This window comes from Lepisma saccharinum, chromosome 13 (assembly GCF_977018435.1).
Source record: "Lepisma saccharinum chromosome 13, izLepSacc3.1, whole genome shotgun sequence".
Lineage (NCBI taxonomy): Eukaryota > Metazoa > Arthropoda > Insecta > Zygentoma > Lepismatidae > Lepisma > Lepisma saccharinum.
Window position 1 is genome coordinate 64430786 of NC_139241.1, and position 25222 is coordinate 64456007.

Sequence of the window (25222 nt, forward strand, 5' to 3'; positions counted from 1 at the left end):
AAGGCGACGACGCTACCACTCCACCATCGGAGAGCACCTCTCACTGAATTTAAGTGGATACTTTATGTTGGCTGGTTTAACTCAGGGATACCCTGGTGAACATCCACCCTGCCATGTTTTTTTTTTTCCGAGATCTGCTTTAGTGTAGTGGGCTTGTACATATTGCCAGGCAAATACTGTCACCGAGTTTTGCTACATTATCTCCCACATATTGCAGTCTCACATGGCGACACCAGGAAGGAGTAGAAAAAGCTCAGAACCAATTTTAGTATCTTTTCTTGTGGTGCTTTTTTATTGTATATTATTTCACAACAAAACAATGTTATTTTACTCAGTAGACTTCATCGTAGTTTGGTTCTCACTGAGAAGACATTACTTACATTTCTAGAGCAGTGGTTCTCAACCTTTTTCAGTCCTTCAGCCTTGAAGGATATTACACTTCATGGGACCCATAAGCATGGGCGCCGGCAGAATTACTTGTAGAGGTGTGCACCCAGTTTTACTGCTAACATCGAGTACTTTAAGAAGGCCTCTTTTACGCTTGGTTAAACAAATTACACATACTTCATTCTAGAAAAGTAAACACAAAGTATGCAACTAAGCTGTAAAAAAGGGCCCATCTCATTGTAGTCACGCTCAATCTCAACTGCATAAAGCAGGATCTACCGTATACAGGGTGTCAGTGAAAGTAAGCTGTTGTCCCAGTCCATTCTTCTAGGAAACTATTTTTACGAATTCAAACCAGAACTTAGATCTTTCCAATTTTATTTTTAACAATGCCAGAATATAGAATTCTAATAAACAAATAGTTTATATTTCCCTTTCTTTTTATATCAAATTCAAATAAATTTATATCCTACTACTTAATTGATTAATAATTGGGGGACAATACGTGAGTAGTGCACGTGGCCATACGACCCGAGAATTATAGATTAGGTTCCTGGATACTGACACTAATAATAATCTAATTATCCATTGAAAATAACAAACCTAATATTGAACAAATAAATAAATATCAACTAAAGAATTAGAAGGAATCCCAATCTACTTACATCCCCCATCGGATAGTCACACTCACCATTCACGTGTACAGTAAGAGTTACTCCACTCTTTCCCCCTTAACGGATGCCTTCCGACTGAGCAGGCTTGATTCTTCCTCATGGCTCTGAGCATGCTAGCCAATCAAAATGAGGCAAGACGTCATACAATGATACCAACTCACTTTGTGGGCAGAGGGTTATAAGTATAATTCAATAAATAACTGGAAAAGTAGTCTAAAAAAATCTAAAATAGGACCGTGATTGTTATATGTTTGTTATTTTGTGAAGGTATCTGGAGGTATCTGTAAGCTATTCATAGCTGGCGCTGGCAGGGAAACAGTAACACAAGATGGCGGCACCCTTAGAGGAGTGCTCCAAGCTGGAGCAGCGAAGTGTCGTGAGATTTTTGTTGAGTGAAGGCGTGAAACCGATAGAAATTCATCGCCGCATGACAGTTCAGTACGGTGACAACTGTATGAGATCACAAGTATACTAGTGGGCTGAGAAGTTCATAGTTGAAGTCTCCCAGACCGAAGAAGGTGCATGCTCAACGGAGTGCCGGAAAAGTCATGTTAACTTTGTTTTAGGACCACAAGGGGCCAATTCTTGAACATTACATGCCCAGAGGTCATAATGCAAACAGTACCACCTACTCCAACCTTTTGCGTGAAAAATTGAAACCAGCCATTCTGCAGAGACTACCTGGTCTGGTGTCCACTGGTGTGCTTTTGCTCTATTACAATGTGAGACCACACACTGCCAGTGTCACATTGTCTACCATCGAGGACCTAAAGTTTGAGTGCTTACCCAACCCTTCATATTTGTCCGATCTCACACCTTCCGATTTCCACACCTTTGGCCCACTGAAAGATGCACTAAGTGGATCGAGGTTCCAGAATGACGGCAAAGTCCAGTCAGTGGTGCACGAGTGGTTACACATCCATCCAAAATATTTTTTTTCCTGTGGAATCAGAGCCCTTATCAAGCTCTGACGTAGGTGCATTGAACTAGGGGAGGACTATGTTGAAACATAATACAGTTCTTTTGGTGCTTGTAATAAATATTTGTTACAACATATTTCCGGTTATATATTGAATGAGCCTTGTATGTAATTTAAACAACTAATTTACTCTAATCTAAAATCTAACTAGACACACATGCTGAAATTGAAACTTTTTTTTTTCTCACCGAACTAACAGAAATGTAGAGTTTAGGCTACATACAACATGGTTTGAATTTAAATCGTTAAAACAATATGCCTTAGTAATTTAAATGTAATAGGTCTTTAAAACAGAGTAAATACATTTTCAAACCCGACTTCGCGACCAACCAAACATCCCCTCAGGACCCAACAGTGGGTGGCACCCCATACGTTGAGAAACGATGCTCTAGAGGCATTATTGAAAAAAATTAACAATTGTAGTATGAAAACAAAAAAAAATACTGACTGCTTTCCACCTCTGGGCATCCACATGATGCAGAATACTTACAAGTGAGTAAGAGTGTCTTCCAAGAATAACCACGAACTACTTTGTACACTATTGTGTGCAATAATCAAACAGCACGTGCTCTGCATCAATCAGGCAAGTAAGTGACACTACAGGGTGCTGTTTTCTGACCATTTACCTAAGTTTTACCGCCACGCTTGATTGACTCCAAAGCTGGACTTCAACTCAAAATTTGGGGGATACGCATATCCTATCCGATTTTGTCAGCAAATGGCATGTTTCCACCAGTCGCTACACTGGGACGCATTCATGTGGCACAATAATGAAATGAATGCACCGCAGTAAATGTTGCATTTTCAAAAGGAGGCTAATATATCATGCAAATATGTAGCAAAACCTGAATTGCTTTACTGTAGTGTCTTTTATTTTGTTATTCTACTTCCTTAGGTTAATTGTTAGGAAACAGAAATGCCCACAGCGAGGTAAGAACTCGTGAACCGATTCCTCGGTAAGGAAAACAACAGTTGGTTACCCAATGCTGCTAGTCCCAGAGGTAGCAATTCTGTACTACAGTTTTCAAAATATCCATGCTATTTTAACAAACTGTTTATTTAAACAGTACTGTTGAGATTACAGGCATATCACAGATGAGGTAAAGTTAACAAGTTGGTTACAGCAACATAATAATTATTATGAGCTTTTCAGTACCGTGCATTCTCACATGTAGACAATGTACATGTTTATAAGGAACATTTAAGCTATTTTGCATTTCATACGCTTCCAACATATCCAAACATGTTGGTAAAAATGTTTCTTTCTTCACTCCAATTGTACACTAATTACAAATAATAAACACAACAAACACTACACTTTCTTGAAAGTTTCCATAGCCACCTTTCTGCAGTAAGAATGATATAAAAAAGTACTTACACGTGGTTCTCGTATGACATTTTGGTCCTGTTTCCAAGACTTTCTTCAGACATTCTTGGAAACTAAAAACATTAAAAAAAGATTCGTGGCATAGTAAAATGTTTAAAAGGAACCCAATGTTTTAAGTCTTCTTTTTTAGTGTTTTATTTAAACTTCCTAAGAAGAATGAAGATAGTCCCGGTAACAGGGCCAAGAAAAGAACACGTAAGTCTTTTTAATATTTTTTTCTTAACGTACACTAATTGTTCGCAAGACACACGAATGGAGACCACACTCGCACATCACACAACCAGTCAGCTGCTGTACCTGTTGAGTTCCTTCAGCGTTTCCAAGATTCTGTCGATTTCTGCTCGGTACAGACAGATCTGCTTATTCTTGTTGATAAGCTTCTCCCTCATGCTTAGAGCGTCACAGTCCTCACTGTGCTCTGTGCTCTTCTTCAGGAGTTCTCGAACAATTGACTGTAGCTTTCTTTCTCTGCACTCGTGGCGTTGTTCCAGCTCTTCGATCTTCTCCTGAAGAGCTTGGTACCTCTGAGACTCCTAAACCGGAAAAAAACAAAAAAAACAATCTGTACAACACAATGGCATATGGCAGATAGATGTGAATAGTAACAGTCACTGAGTCACTATGTATTTTAGTAAACATTACATTAGAATTATAAAAAGAATCATTGAAATCATAATGAATTTAGAAACCTTTATTTCTCCTGGATACCAACAGTCAAGGCTATAAAAACAGTAACATCTAATGGCAAATGATAAAAATTTGATATAAAAACTCACAAGCAAAATTGCTTCCTAAGTCTGAATTATAATTGATTGATTGATTTGGTTTATTTTACTTTGCATTTCTGCCACTTTGGCTAATCATGAAGATAAGGATGAGTGATGATATGATGAAATTGACGAAGGGACACTCACAAGCACCCTTGCCCATGGTGGGATTAGAACCCGAGACCACTAGCATTGTAGAGTGTTGTGCTAACCACTCTGCCAAGGAGGCCGGCGAATTATAATTATAAGGCATGTAAATAATAATACCCTCATTGATTAAGCTAATAAGTTTGAACATTTTCTTAGTTCATAAATTGGGGACAGGAGTGATATGTCTTTTAAGTGTGGCCTTTTATTGTGCTTCTCTGTAAATTTCAGGACATAATTGCCCATCGGGCTAGTGTTACAATGGATTTTTCAGAACTGTATTCAGTAACATTGATGTACTGCTTTTCTTATAGAAGTGTTATAGATTTTGATTATTTTTGTAACTATTTTTAACATTACTTTGCATGACTAAAGGAACATAATAGTGCTACTTACTATTTTTTTTTCATTGTTTCTGAAAAGTGTGACTGTTATGTCACGAAATGATGCAAAATGCGAAACAGAATCTTAAAACACAAAATTTAGAGTTCATTTACTGATGCAACACTTTCTGAAGTTTGAGTTAAGAAATTCACGAAAAATTGATCAACTCTGCTGTAATTATTTGAGAAGCAAAAATGGATCCGTTTATGCAGGAATAAACTTAATACTCTGGTAACTACATAAATTTGCTATTAGAAGGGATATGTTTATTTTGCGTAATAAGTACAGCTTTTAATCAAATTTAGGATTATATTCAGAATTTTATAACCAAAATGTCATTTTATATATTGCTTTGATCCGATTTTTCACTACTATAACACCGAAATGTTATTTTATTTATAGCTTTTGAACCCAAAATTGACCCTGTTTTTGTGCAGAAATTTTGCTTTGTTGTCTACCAAAAATATGTGTCTCTAATTATTGTGTAACATTTCGATTGTCCTTTTTTTGTAACTCTTGTAACATTTCAATTCTTCTTTTCTTCTTTTTAATTATCATTACCAGAAGAATAAAATGATAAATTTAATTTCCCATGAGTCGTCTTCACCGAGAAAAAACAAGCCTTCAACAACAAAGAGTTCTGCTACATCATAGCACATTAGAAATGCGTGTGCTGTCCATGGAGGTTAACTTTATATACAAAATGAGCAAAACCACGAAACATACTTACAGGTGTCTGAAGACTTTTCATCCTTGATAATTTCCTGTGCATATCAGCCAAGCAGTCTTCCAAGTGAGCTTTCTCTGTTTTAAGCACAAGAATCTCTTCTTTGCACTCATCCAGTCTGTGATGGATAAGAGAACTGCATTAGTGTACAGTGGATAAGTGTTCAAAGTTATTTCCCTTTTTATTTATTTACTGTATTAGGGCAGAAAAGGCTTGCTTACAGTGTACAATGAGGCACGTTTGTCAGAAGAAAAGTTACATCTGTACCATTTTAATTTTACGTAATTAGGAAATAAGAAATGATTATTTTTACTGTCCAATTCATAAAGCTTGACTGATCTCTTACCACTGCTTTCATGCCAGACGTCATCTAGTTTGCCTGTTAATCTCAGAGAGAGTATGAATCTCTCTCCATGTTGCAAGTGGAAGTGATTTCTAAAGTTGATAATTAAGCTAGACATGATGTTTAAAAAATATGATGAATAAGTATTTACAGAATCAAATGTATTCCTTATGGGGAATCAACTTCAAGTTACAGCTAATCAGATGGGAGTTTCGACTTTTCCTACGACCTAGAAATTGTTCAGCATGTTCTTTTTCTGTCCATATACTTTTCTATGCCAGTGGATGTTTGATATTCCTAAGAGAACAATTAAAATAATTCTCCCATAAGCACAATGCATTTCTCCTTGCCTCCTACGGCCATTCTGGTAGTGTTGCCTAACCTGATGCACATAAAAGAGCTAAATTTCACTGTAAATGGAGTTAAAGTTGACCTTCAAGGAGCTAGATTTACGAAGGTGGATAAAGTGCCTCCTAGGGTAATTTTAGTTGTCAAAGGGATGTTGTGGCTCAGTCGGTAACGTGTCTGACTACCATGCTAAAGGTCCCGGGTTCAATCCCCGGCCGGTTCAAATCCGGGAACTTTTCTAACGATGGAAGCGGCCCCGGCACCTACCCAGAATCGAATAACATGGGTACCTGGGGGAAACCCTGGGGGGTAAAGGTGGTCAGGGGCGTGATGCTGATCACATCACCCCCACTCACGACCGGATCAAGAAAGTGTGGGGCATTACCCCCACACCCCCTATATGCCTTCATGGCATGGTGCTATGCACAGGGGAGCACTTTACTTCTTTTTTTTTTTTTTACTTTTACTTTAAGGGATGTTGGTTGCAGCGATTACAGTTAACTATAAGTGATGTCAATATATTCTTCATAGCCATGGCTCTATAAAGAAGTAGCTGGGGAGGTAAGAGCAGGTGGGTGATGCAGCCAATACAGGGTGTCCACGCTAGAGGGATCGAGAAATAAATGCTCGCCATTTAAAACCAGATAAGGATATTGCTGTATTTTTCATATGACAGGAAAGGGAAACTCTCCGAGATTGTGCAACACTGTTTTCAGACAGCTACACGGTTGCACATGCGCGTCAATAGCTTTTGTCTCGAAAGGAAGCCAGGCGCCATTCAGTAGTCGATCGCGCAGTGGAAAACATGTGGACACCGCAACAGAAAGTTCAGTGCGTGTTATGTTATGTTAAGGACGTTGTTTATCAAGGAGACAGACCAAGAAATTTGCAGGAACTGAGGGGCAGCATCACAAATGCAGTAGCGCTTGTGACTCCCCAAATGCTAGAGAACACTTGGCGGGAAGTTGAATACAGTTTAGATGTGTGCAGAGCCACCAAAGGTGCACATATCGAGTTGCATTGAACATCATCTGAAACTCGGTGAGTTTTGTATCAAGTAAAAGTAAAAGTTTATGTTACCAATACATTCTGTTCACTAGAAATTATCACTTATTTCTCGATCCCTCTAGTGTGGACACCCTGTATAACAATGTCACGTCACGTGCAGAATGTATACTCATGGCAAAAGTTGGTCTATGAGAGCCAGAGTCAGTGATGGCATCATAGTAAGGCAGGGGGGCAGGCATCCCAGTTCACAGCCGAACGAGTGCACGAGAGCAAAATCTGGCTCCAAAAGAGCTAAGTTGGCAACAGTGCTCCCAGGTGCCATGTAGGGAAGAACCCTCCCTCATGCCCTTAAAAGTATAGTAAAACAAATATTAAACCTGAAACTTTCCTTACTGGTTTCTTTTACCTACAGAGTAACTCAAAACTTTTTTAGATTGTTCTTGCATAGCGTCAGAGGTCACATGCATGTAACTGTACTGTTTCATGAGCAAGCAGTCACGTCATCAGTCTCAGTAGTTTCACATCATCATTGCTGACAGAAGTATAAACTTTGAGCAACCAAATGTATTGATTATGAAATGGACAGACATATGAAGAGTTTACTTTCCACGTTGGAAAAGGATGTCAAACAAAGCTTTAGATGCTGTTGTTGACAAAATTCATACAGCTTTCCACAGTAGTTCCAGAAAGTGATTCAGATGAGCATCCTTGACTTCCGCCTAATGTAATCAAGATAGCACATCCTGCCATTATGTTCATCTGGTGAAAGATTTCTTAAGAACATGAGTTTCATGAATACTTGATTGCGAGGGGTGTTCATGGGCCCCCTAGATGCTGCAATATTACTACTCCTGATTTTTTCTGTGGGGATTTGTAAAACGTCAAGTGTACCAAATGCCAGTACACTTGACACCTTCCTGGTCTTATGATGACTCATTTGTGCTGCTATTGAGAATGTCGCACCATGCTGTCTAACAAATGGAAAGAAATTATTTCCAGATTGTATGTTTGTCGTGCTACTAAAAGTGCACATATCGATGCACAACCTGTGTTCAATAAATACGGTGAAAGATTGAATGAATGATTTCATGATTTATTTGCAGGAAAGGCAGTACATGTATGCAGGAATACAGCTTATTGTCCTTCAAAATAATCACCTCGAATGGTAATGCACTTCTGAGAACGCATGTAGAGGTCTCGCGTACTTTGCGCGAAGGCAGCCTGAGGGATGCGGTTGAGTTCAGCGTTCACATTGCGTCGGATGTCCGAAAACAGTTGTTCTTTTAAGTGTTTCTTCAAGCGATGGAAAAGGAAATAATCGGCAGGGGACAGATCTGGTGAATAAGGGGGGTGATGGACTACAACAACCTCCTTACGTGCCAGGAACTGCTGCACGGTTATGGTGGTATGGAGGCGTGCGTTATCATACAGCAGATACCAGGATCCATTTTTGGTATACTGGGGACGCACACGCCTGATTATCTTCAGGAGGCGATCCAAAATATTCACATATGTGGCCACATTCAATGTCGTGCCTTCTGGCAGGTATTCTTTATGAATGATCCTTCCAGCACCAAAAAGTAATCAGTATTGTCTTGATGCGCGACTTTTCGCACCTAACCTTTTTGGATTTCGGTGACCCTGACGGAAGCGCTTCTACCACTCGTACACACACTTTTTCCATAAAGCACGGTTTCCAAACACCTGGCGCAGCATGTCGTGACATTCCCTTGGCGTTTTCCCAAGCTTGAAGCAGAATATAACGTTCGTACGTTGCTCCATTTCACCCATAACAGCGACGCTGCACTGCACCTTGCTTTCACAACACGTACACACAAACTACACGTCTGGACAACCACACGGCTTCGCGAACGATGACTGACAGACCTAGGGGTTCACTGACCTGACCGTCAACCAGTAGTACCAACTACACCGCAACCGCACGCCAGAAATTCATACACCGTATTTATTGAACAAAGGTTGTATATTAAAAGTAAAAGTAAGGGTGCCCGAGTACATTACAACATGCCATGGATGTACACATAAAGCGGGGTGTGGAATTATGTCCCCAACACATTTCCAATCTCGGCCATTTTTGGATGTGATGTGATCATCACAATGCTCCGGTATCCATTGCCTAGAAAGGCAACACTCCCAGGTACCCATTTCAAGGCTGGGGGAACCCCAGAGCCACTTTCTGTGGGAACAAGGCTGGAAAAACTCCAACCTTAGTTGACCCAGGCCTTGAATTGGAACTTGTCTCCTGCGTGGCAGTTAGAGATCCAATTGACTGGACCACCATGGCTCCTGAGGTACATTCGATAAGTAAAATATATTTTCAGTTAATGTATTGGTAGAAAAAACTGTAAGGAAATATCTTATTCAACTTTCAAGTTACATTTTTGATTTTATTATACTTTTAAGCCAGACACCCTGTATATAATAAATAATTACAGGCTAAATATCCAAACCATAAAATACACACCACTACTATCTTTACGAAGTAGTTTACGATTAGTTGAAAGGGTACACCAAATTTTCAATATGTTACATCCGTAACTATGGAATGACCCTAGTAAAAATCCACTCACTGTTTCAACTGCTCTCTGAGGTGGCCAACCACCAACTCCATCGTCTGAAGCCGGTTCTGCAGATCAGCCACTCTGGAGCTGGAGTGCCTCTGGGCATGGTCGCTGATGATTTCCTGGACCTCGGACACATGCTGAACCTTCATGCTCTCCACCTATGAAAGAATGAAAACTGAAATCAGTCCCTGCGCACAATGCTACAGAAATCATTGAATACACATATCTCTATTTGTGTGTTCTTGACATTAGTGTGAATACACAACACTATCTTGGGATTTCTATGCCTAGTGTGACATCACGAATATGTCTATTTTCCTGAACAGAATATGGAATCCACAAGATTCCTCCAAGGTAACTTCTAATAAGTAGAATAAAAAACTTAAAAAGATAGTTCAGCCGTATTTTCAAGACCTTCCTAAAAAGTTTAAAACGTGTGAAAATGACACACCAAATTGGTTGAAGCAAAAAGGAAAGGTAAAAAGTTTAAAAGGTTAAAACAGGAAGTACTAGACAAATTAAAATTGTGAGTGCATCAACATTTAGGCTATTTGAACTCATTACATTATGCTGTCCAAGTCCCTTACCATAGATATCAACACATGTCTCTATGGAGTAAAATCTCCTTACCCATGTTAAAAGCTGAGATAAGCTCTGTATGGACAAAAACACAGGATAGATTGACTTTTATATTATGGGTACACCAGGACGTAGGCTATTTTTGCCCATTACAGAATAAGGGATAAGTCCCTTAACTAAAACAAAATTAAGAATAGGGCCTTAACAACAAAAGAAAATAGGTCTGCTAAAAGCTTCCTAACTCAATTTTTAAAACCAGTACTAAACTAGAACTATACTGTCTGAGAATAAAATATCCATACCCTAGTTGAAAGCTGAGGCTGTTAAAGGTCACTCAGCACGCAGAAGAACAAGCACAGGTCAACACGGCCCCCGTAGAGGATTATCCTGGGCATGGTTCCAAGTGTGAGCACCTCATTGGCCTGCAAGACTGCACTTACCAGAGTGTACTAGGGGGAAGTGAGGTTGACTATTGGGTGTCTTCTCAAAAGGGTACCATTTACACCCTAAAACAGGAAGTTTGGAGATCGTTAACACACTGAAGAATGCTCTGTCACGGGCAAACCTTCCTATCCTATAATACAGGGTGATTCAAAAGTCTCTTGACATTTTAATCAAAAACCATTTTATTGACAAACTTGACAGTACTGCTGAAAAGTACTCTAAAATAGAAGACAAAACTCAATACATTTCAATGTGGTGGCCCTGGAAGTCTAAGCATAGCACCCACCTATCTTGCGTAGACTGGAACACATGCCCCAACATGGATGGCGTGATCTCCCTCATTGCTGCAGTTATTCGCTGTGTCAGTTGCTCTATAGTGTTGATCTTATTAATGAAACCCCAGACCAAAAAGTCTAGGGGAGTCAGGTCTGAGAGTGAGCTGCCCAAAGTCTTAGTGAGCCACAGATGATCCACCTATCAGGGAAGGTGTCAGCAAGGTAGTCTCAAACAATTCTGGCAAAATGGGGTGGTGCACCATCTTGTTGGAAAACAGCAGTGTCATTATCCCATCCTGAACACAATACATTAGCGATGTAAGGAAAATTTCCAGAGACTTTTGAATCACCCTGTATAATATCCTATAATGTAAACCTTCCTCTCTTACTCACATATTCTTTGGTTTTTGCCTTGTACTGCTCATACTTTTCTTGGATATCAGCAAGTTTGTTGTGAAGCTCGTTCCTCTCATGCATCAACTTAGCAATGTGAGTCTGGATGCCTGGATAAACATGTTCATCCGAGGACACTGAGAAAAATACAAATAAGAGATACTAAAAGTTATAAGAAGTCAGTCATTCCACTACAAGTGTGGTAGACTCGAGCGAGGGAAACTATTACACTACAACAATATTATACGAGGGATTCAGAGCACAAGTGGCAAACTCCACTTTTTGTGGAAATAGAGTTACATGTATAACTTGTAACAATAAAATGTGTTTATTGTTATTATTCTTATTATTGTTTGTGTTTATTATTAATCTTAGTTTTTGACTTAGCTTTGGTTTTTAACTGCAGTTCGATGGAGATAAACTGATTTCAAATATTATTATATTCTTTTAATATATGAAAAAAGAATTACCTTTACTTTCTTTTATTACAGAAAAAAAAAGAAATCATTTCACAAACATTTAAAGGTTCTTGGTTTATATGAGTCAACTCAATACAAGAGTTGACACCAGTACTTTAGATTGATTATCTTGGTAAAGGAAATATATTTATAAAAATAACAAAATTAACCTTTTTTACTTACTATTACCGTGCGTTCATTTCGATCTTCAGCCGAAAGATCGGTAGAAGCGTCGCGCACAGCGCTGACGGAGATGCCGACATTTGCAGCCTGTAATGCCCGCTTATTTTTATGGATGTATGCAGACATTTATATAAATATTGCAAAATGAGCACTAACATGTGTTATAAGAGTACGGTTTTAATTTTAGTAGCTTAGTGGCTGTATGTGCTGATGATTTTGACACGCCTATCTCCTGTGAAACACAGCGTAGAGGTTTGTTTGGAGACCGTTCTAACGCTGCACCAATTTCATCGAGTTTTGCTTCGGTTAGAATCAGTCGTTTTTGCTTCGGTGTTTTAAAATTTAACGATCCACTTTCTCGTAATTTAAGGACAAGATGTCTAACCGTATCTCTATGTGGAGGTGAAACGCCTGGGAATTTCTGTACAAATTGCCTACACACGTCTCGACACGAGTCTATTTTCACGTAAGTGTCATACATAAAAGTTCTTTGTTCTAACGTGAACCTTGCGGCTGGCATTCCAATCGTCTCACTGACACAACACACATACACAATGCAATAACACAAAAAAAGTAACGGTAAGTAACCAAGAATAACACTCTTCTGCACAGTACGAAATTAACACGCTCTTGGTTTACATCTGCTCGCCACTATATTCACAGCTCTGTCTTCATCTAGTCGCGAAGGAACAAAAAACTCGAGCTCGGAGATTTTGGATTACAAGGAAGCTCACAAAAACCATTGACTTTTAACGGTTTCGTCTGCAGTGTAATCTTGATCCAGTGTTGCACATTCGAAACCTCCAAACGATCCCCATCGACACAAAACTCTTTCAAGGATATAAACTTAAGCAGGACGTTACTGGTCAAAACTATGATTAAAATGTTTTATTATCTGTGGCTCTTAACATCGTTTCTAAAGCGTATTTATTTGTGTATATAAAGGCAGAACTTGGATGAATTACACAACTTTTGCACGTTATAACACAGGTTAGTGCTCGTTTTGCAATATTTAGATAAATGTCTGCATATGTCCATAAAAATAAGTGGGCATTACAGGCCGCAAATGTCGGCATCTCCGTCAGCACCGCCCGCCACGCTTCTCCCGATCTCTCGGCTGAAGATCGAAATGAATGCACGGTATCTTGCCGGCAGGCCTTTAGAAAGAATTAGTGCTTTTAGAACTTTAGTGGGATTTTTCTTCAGAAGGTCAAGCTTGAGGGGATTAAAAACACGAGAGCACTGTACACTGGTGACCACTTCACTAAAATCCTCGTTGCTCCGTCTTCTTTTTCCGACGATCCTCGTTGTCTTGTAGCTGGAGAAAATTTCTCTCTGCAACCTCGGCTTCACTAACTGAAAATCTGCAAAACTGCTGCAGACAGAGTTCACTCCCACACGATCTCTCTTCCTGAGAGCCTTAATGCCAATTTTAATTTTCTAGTGCTTATGCAAACAACGGCATACTAGCGTGGTCTTCCTACTGAAGACTAAACTATCCTTTCGAAAGAAGAAAATGTCCACGGAGGTCTACAAAGCTCAACAGACCGAGCACTAACTTGTGCGACTACCTCTCAGTATAAAATTTCCGTGCCAACTACTGTGACGGTAACCTTTCTGCGCCAAAATGAATGCCCACTTCTTCTCCTTTGAGTATCGGATTCAGTCTATTATCTCAAAAAGGGGTGTTTCTATTCCTTTTGCACCTTGATGTAAACCATCGGTTACAAACTTAGAAGTGTGAAGTATCAACATTTCAATGCTAGAAGTAAGCATCTCCTAGTTTCAAATTCTTGCTCATATAGACACCACTATGCTTGTGCCCCAACAGTTAAACATAGTACTAAGTTACCTAAATGTGCCTTTTTCTAAAAAAAAAAAAAAAAAAAAAAGTCTTGAATGGAGTTACGTCACTTGCACTCTGAACCCCTCATATCAATGAAAATGAGATTTGCTTAAAATATTGTTAAATTCAGTATAACATTTAAAAACATGAAAACTGAACAAAAATTGCATTTCTACAGGGTAGCCACTGTAGGAACATGATAAAATTCAAGTATAATACACGGTTTTCAAGGCTAAATTTAAAAAAAAATTCAAGGGTACAAACAGATATTTTCTCTATTCCAACCTTATGTATTAGGTATTCAATTTACTAAAAATACTAGGGATGGGTCGATATGAAAATTTGGCCGATACCGATAAAGTACCGATATAAAATTTACCGATACCGATATTCTACCGATCCGATATAAAATTAGAAATAGTCCTTGAAGAACCTGAAAGGTTCACTGACCTCTTTAATAAATGTGTGTTTCAAGGTGACTGCAATGCAAGAGAAATTGCATATTTAGACATTTACTTTTTTAGAAAGGAGGGCATGGAGATCATCCATAAAAATTACAACAAAATAGCAGAATTTTGCACTAAATTATCAGAAAATAATCGATATATCGGATCGGTAAAATAATCGGTAATTTTACTGATAAACCGATATGCCTATATTGGCCAATACCGATAGAGTACCGATTAATCGGTCCCATCCCTAAAAAATATAAAGGGTCCCTGTGATTCCAATGTATCCAAATTTTATAATTAAATTACATTAAATGGTACTCGAAATACATGCACAAAAACAAGTCACAAATGTTACGGGATACACTAATCTACGAAAAATTGTTAATTGTATATGAATTTCAAACTGAAATTTAACTAATCAACTTCAAGATATCTTATCTTGCAATCATCTTTTGCCTGAAATTGGGGTGCTACGAGTGAGTAGGGTAACCCGGTCTCGGAAATCTTCTTCAACTACTGGGGGTTCGACGTGCTAACCACACGTCACCCCATTACCGGTTGAAGAACTCCACACCTCTAGGTAGGATTGTGGGAGGGAGACTGGCAGTCAGGAGATAGGCCCAGGCCCTTTTGAGGGCTGTCAAGCCTTGGGCTATTTATTATTTTTATTTATCTGTCAGATAGATTGTTCTGCAAAAGAACACTAACAAAGTAAACAGATTGAGATAATTCAGTATTATTTTCAACGCAGCCTTTATTTTTTTCCTCGATAAAAACAAAAGCTAAGTTGTGAAAAACTTGCCTCGGGAATTTATGAATTGTATATAGTCAATGGGACTTGGATTAATAAAAATTGCAATTTTTCACATCTACGGAGAAAAATTCACGCAGAATTCACACATAATTCCCGGAGCCAATAATTCATGCATAGAGGCACATATTTTTGGTAAATAAAAAAGCAAAATTTCGGTACAAAAATAGAGTCGATTTCGGGTTCAAAAGGGGTAAATAAAATAAAATTTCGGTGTTATAGCGGTGAATAATCACATCAAAAGTGCTATATAAGATAACATTTTGGTTTTAAAATTGTGAATATAATCCTAAATTTGATTTAAAAACTGCACTTATTACACAAAATAAACTTATCCCTTCTAATAGCACATCTATGTAGTTAATAGAGTATTAAGTTTATTCCAGTGTAAAGGGGTCCATTTTTGCTTCTCAAATATTTACAGCAGAATCAATCAATTTTCCGTGAATTGCATAACTCACAGGATACTTCAGACTTCAGAAAGAGTGGCATCGGTATATAAATGGTAAATTTCGTGTTTAAGAGTCAATTTCGCATTTTGCAGTTCATTTCGCATTATTTCGTGACAAAACAGGGTAGAAAAATGCACCTCAGACCTTTCAGAAACATGAAAAATGAACATTTCAGCATGTTATTTCATATTTCGTGTTTTTGTCAAAAACGAAATTTTCATGCCTCTACTCATGCATAATTCCCAGAATTCAAGGAATTCCCGGTGAGTAGCCACACTGTTCTAAGATGATATGGCTAATACCTTTTCTAATACTTATATGACTGATATAAAGTGACTCCTTACCCGTAAATTTTGTGGGGTCATACGATTTAGTGCAGAGCCTCGTCAAACTCTGTTCTTCTGAATTTACAAGAACTTCCTCAGCTTTTCTCACCTTCTCTGAAGAACGAGAGAAAAACAATGGAATTAGAAATCACTTAGTACACTGAAAAGTAGAGTTGAAGGGTCAGGGGGAAAAAAAAAAGAGGTAAGTAATTTTTCTGTTGTACGCGAAGTAATGAATGCTGTACAGGATTTTACAATATGCTTTATTTCGTTTCATACATTTGACACTTCCATTCATCAAAGCATATGTTTTATGTGCCTTTTAATTTACATGTTCAGTAAGACGTAGATTTTGCAGCGAAAAATGTAGGCTCGATCAGGACTCAAACCTGGGTCTCTGGCATACCATGCCATTGCTCTACCACTGAGCCAGCCTGGTTTCACCTGATTTTTCACAGTCACCATTTCATCTGTGTGGAATAATCTCTTCTAGTGCTACTTGAACACTAGATGTAGACATTGCCTGGTTCCAGCCAGCATAGAATGTTCAGTAATATTTTGAAACTAAAAATAATTTTTCTGGAGTTCGACTAACCATTTTTTTTTCTTTTTCCTCCAACCCTTCAGTTGTGGAGGACATGTGTACCAATTGTGATATTTTAGGGTAATTTCAAAAGTTTTGAACTTGGTAGGTGTTCTTTTGAAACACAATTGTTTCTTTATCACAGTAGACTAACTTTTTGGCAAGTCTTGTATTCCAATCAGGACATCCTCATAGAATTCAAGTGTACAGACAACACTGACTGATTGACTGATTTGGTTTATTTTACATTACTTTGATTTATTTTCTGCAATTTATGGCTAATCGCAAAGATAAGGATGAGTGATGATATCATATTGTTATTGGTACACTCTGGATCTTGTTTCATTTTTGGGGTGTTGTGCTTTAACAGAGAAGTAGGTTCCAGGTATGACATTACATTGATAGAATGGAAATATTGCATTGAAATTAATAGAATATTATAAATCAACACTAAAATTATACATGATATCTTACTCTTTGGTGTCGTAGTGACATCCTTCGACAATTGCCTCTCTCTCTCCCTCTGCAACTGCCTGTTTGTCTTCCGGAGGTCCTCTGCCTCGCGACGGAGACGGTGAATCTCCTTGTCCCGAGAGGCCAAGTCCTCTTTCAGGCCTCGGATGGAGGCTAACAAATTGACATCTTCCTTCACTGGTGTCTGGGGCAGCTTCTTAGGTTGTTTTGGTGCAGTCTCTGCCTGTCTGGGGCCTCCCCTCTCGGCCTTCTCCTTCCAAGTGACCGCCTGGTGCTTGACCAGGGCCATCTTGTCCTCAAGCTCTGCAATGTGTGCTTCGTATTTCACCTGGAAGAAAATGGAGATTGCGTTTCAAAACATTCTAACAATGTACTACCACCATGTGGACACATAAATGCATTGCAATGACCATTCCCTTTATTCAGATAGTCTTTGGAAGTAGCTAGACCCATGGTGGCCCAGTTTGTAGGGTGTACGTGAATTTCTATTTGTTGAACGCTGTACAAAATACACACTTTCCCAACATGGTCAAATTGACTTATCAATTTGTATTTTCTCTGTAGTGAGTAGTCTGTGGAGAATGCTCTCCAAGAAGGTTGTCGTGTACCAAGAATGCTGTACTGTACATCGAGTCTCGGTCGGTCGCGTTGGACACTAATAAAGTGTTAATTAACTGTTAACACGTGTTGTTACTCCTTGTAAAATCAACTATGGAAATATCTGTGCTGAGGTTCAACAGGTTATGGGCGCAGATACGTTCCACTGCGCACATGAAGTTTGGTAGTTTGTCGGAGTACAACAGTTAAGTGTAGTCGTTCTTCGGAGTGCAACAGGAAGAGTCCTTTGTCTTCCTAACCGAACTAGCGAGAGTTTTGCACTTTTGGAAGAAGCGTGTTTCGTTTGCTGCTGAAGATGGAGTTCAAGACAACAATAGACAAGCTGGAAGGTGCGCAGAACTGTCCGAGGTGGAAACGACAAGTGGAGCTGCTGTTACGACACCACGATGTCCTGAAAGTTGTGGTTGGCACGTGTACTTCTCCACAGGAACTTGGTGCTGAGTGTACTACGGAAAAATGACGTAAGTACGAAGCAGTGTAAAACGTTCCAGAAGGCAGACATTATGGCACAAATGATATTGGTGGATAGCATGAATGAGGCTAATTCTGAACTTACCAGCACGTGTGATACGTCTAAGGAAATTTGGAACAAATTGATGTCAGTGTATGAACAAAGTTTGGCACAGCGATTGCATCGATTGTCAGAGCAATTCTTCAATGAATCCAAAGATGCAGCATAAGATATTGCAACATACGTGTTCAGACTACAGAGAAATTTCCATGAAATGAATGATGAAATGGAACGTATTACGAAGTCCAAGGTTCCAGAACTGCTTTTGATGAGTCGAATCATGTCTAGCTTACCTAGTGAATATTTTGAATTCAAAAGTGTATGGGAATCAGTATCAGTGGAAGAGCGTACTGTAGACAGGCTAACTGAATGACTTAGGCTAATTGAAATGAGACTTCCCAATAAGAGTAGTGACACAACAGCTTTTGTGGTGAAAAGTGATGATCCGAAGAAACACAAGAAACGTCCAGAAAAAGCGAAAAAGTGTTTTAAATGTCACAAGGTAGAACATTTTGCCAAGCAATGCAAGTTGGTGTTAAACAGGTCTTCAACCAGCGAAAGTGAGCATGTTCCAGAAAGAGGAGCCTTTGTGAGCTTTGAATCGAACTGTCCTGCTTCGGAAGTTTGGATTGCAGATACTGGAAGCACAGCACATATGACTAATCGGAAGGACTACTTTCTACAGTACCAAAAATTTCCAGTACCAAAAGAATTACAGATGGGAAATAAAGCCATCATATTAGCACATGGCAGTGGTATAGTGAATGTGGAAATGTTGGTCAACGGTAGGTGCGTGAAAAATAATCTTGATGTGTGGTATGTGCCAAATGTCAGTAAGAACTTGTTTTCCGTGAACTCCGCTACAAAAAGAGGTTTTATATTCTGTGCAGATTCCATGAAGTATATACTAAGAAGGAATGGTAAGGTACATACATGGGGAAGTGTTACTTTACATGGTTTTTACCAAATGCACATGAGTGCACCCCCTTCCCCCCAAAAAAATCCTGCTGAAGTGTGCTTAGTGTCAGCTTCCGATGCATTGCAGCTGTGGCATGAAAGGCTGGTACACCAAGGTAAACAGCATGTTCAGAAGTTTCTAGTGCATCACGGAATTGATGTAAAAATGGATGATCAGTTTTGTGAAGGCTGTGTGGTTGGCAAGCAACACCGGAAAAGTTTTGGACAGCGGGCTTCCCGTGCAGAAAAACCAGGTGAAAGAATCCACGCTGATGTGTGTTGACCAATGCAAACAAAATCACTGGGTGGTGCAGTGTATTTTGTTTGTTTCAAGGATGACTTTTCGAAATTCCGACGTGTGTTTTTTCTGAAACAAAAATTGGAAGTTGCTGCAAGACTAAAACAGTTTTTAGCTGAAGTCAGTGTTGCAGGTCATGTAGTGAAAGAATTGCTCACCGACTGTGGGAAGGAATTTGATAATGCAGAAGTGACGGCTTGATTGAAAGAAAAAGGGAGTCAATTTCAGAACCACCATGCCTTAAACAACTGAACAGAATGAAGCTGCAGAACATGAGAACAGAACATTGGTTGAATCTGGTCCCTCGATGTTGCATTCAAAAGGTCTTCCAGTGAAACTTTGGACTGAAGCAGTGAATACTGCAACGTATGTTCTGAACAGAACTGGACCAACAACTGTAGAGAAGAAGACCACATATGAACTTTGGTATTGAACAGACTTACCAAGCATGGATCATTTGAAAGTATTCGGAACAGTGTGTTTTGTTCATGTACCAAAGCAAAAACGACAGAAATGGGACAAAAAGAGCATTAAGTGTCTTCTGATTGGTTACTGTGATGAAAAAGATGGTTACCGCATTTGAAATCAGAAAACTGACAAAGTGTTGCTCAGTCGTGATGTTGTTTTTGGCACAGAAACAATTTTGCCAGTAAAAGAGTCTTTTGAAATTGTTTCACCAGAAAAATCAGTAATGTTTGAATCTACTGTGGAAGAACCTGATAGCCCTGGGAGTGACTCTGCATTCTATGATGATACAGGAGACAGATGCATCACAGTAACTGATGGAAGTGAAGCACGTTATGAATTGCGAGATCGTCAAAGGATGCAGAAACCAGTGTGGCAAGATGGTTATGTGTTACAGGTAGATTGCTTAGAACCGAGCTCATACAAAGATGCCATGTCATCAAGAAATGCTGCAGAATGGAAATTAGCAATGGAAGACGAAATGCAGTCTTTAGCTAAGAACCAGACTTGGATACTAGTTGAACCTCCAAACAATAAAAAAGTTATTGATAATCGGTGGGTTCTAAAAGTAAAGACCAGTATCTACAGATTTAAAGCAAGACTGGTAGCAAAGGGTTATCTTCAGAAGAGTGGAATCGATTACGATGAAACCTTTAGTCCAGTAGCTCGGAGTAAAGGAGTCTTTATGGACTGAAGCTTGATTGATTGATTGATTGATTTAGTTTATTTTACTTCACGTTTTGTGCCTCTTGGCTAATTTGCGAAGATGGGGATGAGTGATGAAATGATGAAATTGATGAATGGACATTCACAAACAACCAAGCCCGACCGGGATTCAAACCCAGGACCCTTGGCATCGCAGCGCGATGTGCTAACCACTCGGCCACAGGGTCGGGCTTTATGGACTGAAGCAAGCACCTCGTTGCTGGAATAGACGATTTGTGAATTTCATGTCGAAGCATGGTTTTACATGCAGCAAAGCTGATCCCAGTATGTTCATTCGTAAGAAAAATGGAAAGAAAATGATCGTAGCTATTTATGTGGATGATGGTTTGGTTGCTAGCAATGATATTGAATATATCAACAGTTTTCTCGGAATTCTAAAAGAAGAATTTGAAATTGTGGTTGGGTTATTAGATTGTTTCTTGGGCATACAAATAACACAAAACAAGATGGTTCTATTTTTGTATGTCAAGAGAACTATACAAAGAAGATTCTTGAGAAATTTCACATGAGTTAAGCGAATGCTGTGTCAACACCTGCTGTAAAAGGAAGTGTAAATGCAGCGGAAGTAAACACACATCAGTTAGTAGACACTAGTGTGCCTTACAGAGAAGCAGTTGGCAGCTTGATGTATCTGGCTACAGTCACTAGGCCAGATATCTCCTATGCTGTTGGATTAGTGTCGCAAGCATTGGACAGTCCAAGAGTATCTGATTGGCAAGCAGTGAAACGGATTTTCAAATATATCCGAGGAACCACTGCTTATGGAATATGCTACAGTCCAAATCATAATCCTTGGATCCTGGAAGCCTTTAGTGATGCAGATTATGGTGGAGATCCAACAACAAGACACTCAACAACTGGAGTTCTATGCAAGTATGCAGGTGGAGCGATATCCTGGATGAGCCGGAAGCAGAAGTCGGTTGCTCTATCAACAAAACAGAGGCTGAATTTGTGGCAGCCAGCGAGGGAGCGAAGGAAGTGATATTGTATCAGTCCATAGATTGATAAGGTAGTATAGGTATCGGTTCAAAGTGATATCAACTCATCCCTTTTTCATCAGTATCGAATAAACTTAATTCATTTGATTAGCAGGTGAAGTTGATGACTTAACATTTAAAGCATTATAAAAATAGCCTGGAATCTTATGTGAAAATACATGGAAAACTTGGAGTCATGGAATTTAGTTCAACATGATGAGATAAATACCTACAATCTAGAAACTTAACGGTTGAAAAAAAAATCTTGTTTTTTGGTCTCTAATCCTGGCAAGCAATATCCAATATCCCTAACATTTGCGGGATTTTGAATGCTTTTATAAAATTCCCTGATCACTTCATGAACTTTTCACTACTGCTGATTTCCCTGACATTCACGACCTTTTCACTCTTTAAGTTGATATCCCTGATTTTGTAACTCCTATGCTGATTTCCCTGACTTTTCCAGGTTCACTTCACCCCTAAGCTGTTTCCCTGATTTTTTTACAAACTTTTCACTCTACGTTGAGTTCCCTGACTTTTCCAGTTTCTTCACCCCCAAGCTGATTTCCCTGACTTTTCCATGATTTTGTCACTCCTAAGCTGATTTCCCTGACTTTTCCACAATCTTTTCAGTCCTAAACTGATTTTCCTCACTTTTTCATGATTTCCAGGGACACATTAAGAAATTTTAAAGCTACTCTACCTTCATAGACTGAAATTGTCCTTCGATGGCATCAACGTTCTCCTGTGCCATCGTCTCCTTCGCTCGCAGCTCCTCCTCAAGTACATGTATCCTCTTCTCCAAAAACTGAATGCGAGGTGTTTCTCCAACACTCGTCTCACTGTTTGCAGCAAGGATCAGAGCAGAAATGGAGTCTGGATGATTTCGCTTCAGTATACGTTCCATTTCCTTCACCTGCAATGCATCCAAAAACAAACTTTAGTGGTTGATTGAATTGTTGTTTTAAGCCCACTTTATGCACATAAAGGCTAATCGGGACTAGAGCTACAGTTTAAAGTGGGATCCTTCACCGGGTATCGAATCCGAGATACCTTGATTACAAGGCGGCGACGTTACCACTATGCCATAAGGAAGGCCCACAAACTTAAGTGACTCAAACTGTTTATTATAAAGAGCTAAAAGACTTATTCTCATACATGTACCTTAGAAATGGACCAAATTCTGGGTTCTTCGGTTTTGAGAAAGGGAAGGTATTACATTAGGTTAAAATGGTTAAAAATGTAAAACTCCCTGAACATCAGGAAGTGATGTGTACTGGTTCCTCTCTCACAATCAGTAGATCTGTACAGAATAGTTACAAGTAAAGTAAGGTAAGGTTCCCCATGCATAGAGCACTGTGCGATGAAGGCACACATTCTTAATCTTTACCAATTTGGAAGCGATGTGATCAGCACAATGCTCCTACTAACTTTACCCCCCCCCCCCCTGCAGGTATCTATTGATTTGAGACTAGGTGAGTGAGCCACAAAGCTGCTTTATGTGGGGACAGGGCTGGAAAATTCCAATCTTAGATCACCCACAACAGGAACTGAACCTGGGATATGGCAGTCAGATGCCTTACCCACTAGACCACCACATTAACCTTTAGTTGAAATTTGGTTTAAATTTAAACCAAAAAAAATAAGTGTCTTGTCGTAATTTGGTTCATTTTTGACCCATGCAGCTATAGATAAAATTATCGAGGGTTTGCCACACTTATATTTTTATATTGGGGTGGAAACACTGACAGTCGTTTTCCGAACAAGTTTCACCATCATGTCATCCAAAGTTATCCGAAGTTGATTGGTCCCATAGTGTCAGAGTTATAACAATTATATGAGTAATATGCAAATTGGCTATTTTTTGTAATAATAATAATAATAAAAAAAAGTTTTACATTCTGACTCATTATTCAAATTGCATTGCATCCACAAACAAGTTTCATTCTGTTGCGAAAGATCCATTCGTTGAAAAAAAAAAGCAAAAGTTCGTGTGATCTTCCCAAAATAGCAAAGAAAGAGGGGGCAAACTCCACATTTTTATGTTTTTTCATTGACACTCGGGGGTTGCATCCTGCCCGTAACCACCTCGTGGTTGGGGGTTACAAATTGAACACGGTTGCATGTGCTGATGTTTTAGCTGCAAAACAAAAGTTTTCCGAAGTAGGTTGGTCCCATGGTGCCAGAGTTATTACGACTTTTCTCCATTAAGTATACAAATTTAAATTTCACGCTCAAAAGCCTCGGCGACACTGGACTTACTTTAGTCAGACCCACGCAGCGGACTAAAGGTTAAGTATTAAAATTATGTATAGAAAATAAATGTAACAAAGAGAAGGTTGCCTCAAATTACATTGTAAATTTTTAAAAAGTTGTGATTCCGATGAAAAGGGGTTAAGTTCGTAACAAAAATCAAACTTAAAAAAAAACAATTTAACAAAGTAATTGTATTAGAGCTACAGTGGTCCAATCAATAGGGCATCTGTCAGCCATGGGGGAGACCTGGGGTGGTTGATTTTTAGAGCAACGTCCCTGCATGACTTTGAATTTCACCTGTCTCGAATAAATGGGTACCTTGGAACAGCCTTGGAAAGTAAAGGCCGCCGGAGTATGATGCTGATCAAATCACCTCTACATGCCTTTACAGCATGTTGCAACATGCACAGGGTGGTAACTTGACGTTAGATGCAAGTATTGAAATGGAAGCTAAGTGGATCAAGGGGGAAGAAAAGAACAAACTTTGGAGGAAAAAAACTGAACCCAGCTGGGTTTGAAAAGCTGGATCGTTTTTAAGGTACCTGTCAGGCAGGGACGGCAACAGGGGTGGGCACGGGCAGGCAAGCACCCACCCAAAAATTCCTGTGCCCACCCGATTGTCCACCCAATCAAATTCAATAAGTACATACGTATATACTTGGAGATATATGAATGATTCAATAAATGAGTGTATTCTGATGTTCATAACATGTATATCTTACTTGTGAATATTATCTATGCTAAAAATGTTCACATATTATCAACCCATAAAAAGCAAATTTTGTCATTAGAAAGTGAAAGTAATTACTAGAGCTATTGAAACAAAAACTGTGATCAAATGAATACTTTCATGATTAAAAGCAGCTAGTAGTCTTAGGAGGCTCAAAATTATGCAGGGTATGATCAAGGTTAGATCAGAATTTAGGGTGAACTTGAGGACTACAGCTCCGGGCCTCCACATACGTATATAATTCCCGGCCTGGGTATGGTTAATAAATCTCCAAATAAACAAATAAAAACATTATCTTAGCGTTACTTCCTCCAGCAACACAATATATTATTTCGACTCTTTAATTATTATTAGAATAATTTAATCAAGACGACTTAAATGGGCAGGCCATGTGACGTGAATGGCAGAGGAAAGAATAGTTTACAGGATTCCTGTTGGGAAACCTGACAGTAAGAGACCAGTAGGAAGGCCAAGACGAGGATGGAGGGATAACGTGGAGATGGGCCTAAAAGAAATCGGTAAGGATGGGAGAGATTAGATTGATGTTGCCCCGGATAGGGACAGATGGAAGGCTTGTGTTGCTGCAGCCATAAACCTTCGGGTTTAAGTATGCTAGATTGTATAATAAAAAAAAGTAATGTAAAGTGCTCCCCTGCACTTTGCACCATGCCA

The 25222-nt window shown here is 39.1% G+C and overlaps 1 protein-coding gene across 3 annotated transcripts in view; it reads right to left on the reverse strand.

Moving 5' to 3' along the window:
* Positions 1 to 3086: 3086 nt before the first annotated feature.
* The window catches only part of LOC145997383 (centrosomal protein of 162 kDa-like), a 52100-nt gene continuing 29964 nt past the window's right edge, over positions 3087 to 25222 (reverse strand). The window contains exons 10-16 of one of the 3 annotated variants that reach the window (XM_083134366.1): positions 22268 to 22480; positions 17013 to 17340; positions 15974 to 16069; positions 11428 to 11564; positions 9743 to 9894; positions 5456 to 5570; positions 3087 to 3960 (exon numbers count right to left, since the gene is read on the reverse strand). In XM_083134366.1, the coding sequence (XP_082990492.1) occupies positions 3712 to 3960; positions 5456 to 5570; positions 9743 to 9894; positions 11428 to 11564; positions 15974 to 16069; positions 17013 to 17340; positions 22268 to 22480 (1290 nt within the window). In that variant the 3' untranslated portion in view covers positions 3087 to 3711. Of the gene's footprint in view, positions 3961 to 5455; positions 5571 to 9742; positions 9895 to 10649; positions 10822 to 11427; positions 11565 to 15973; positions 16070 to 17012; positions 17341 to 22267; positions 22481 to 25222 lie in introns of those variants that run through there. The other 2 variants (XM_083134367.1, XM_083134368.1) reach the window with 2 other exon arrangements.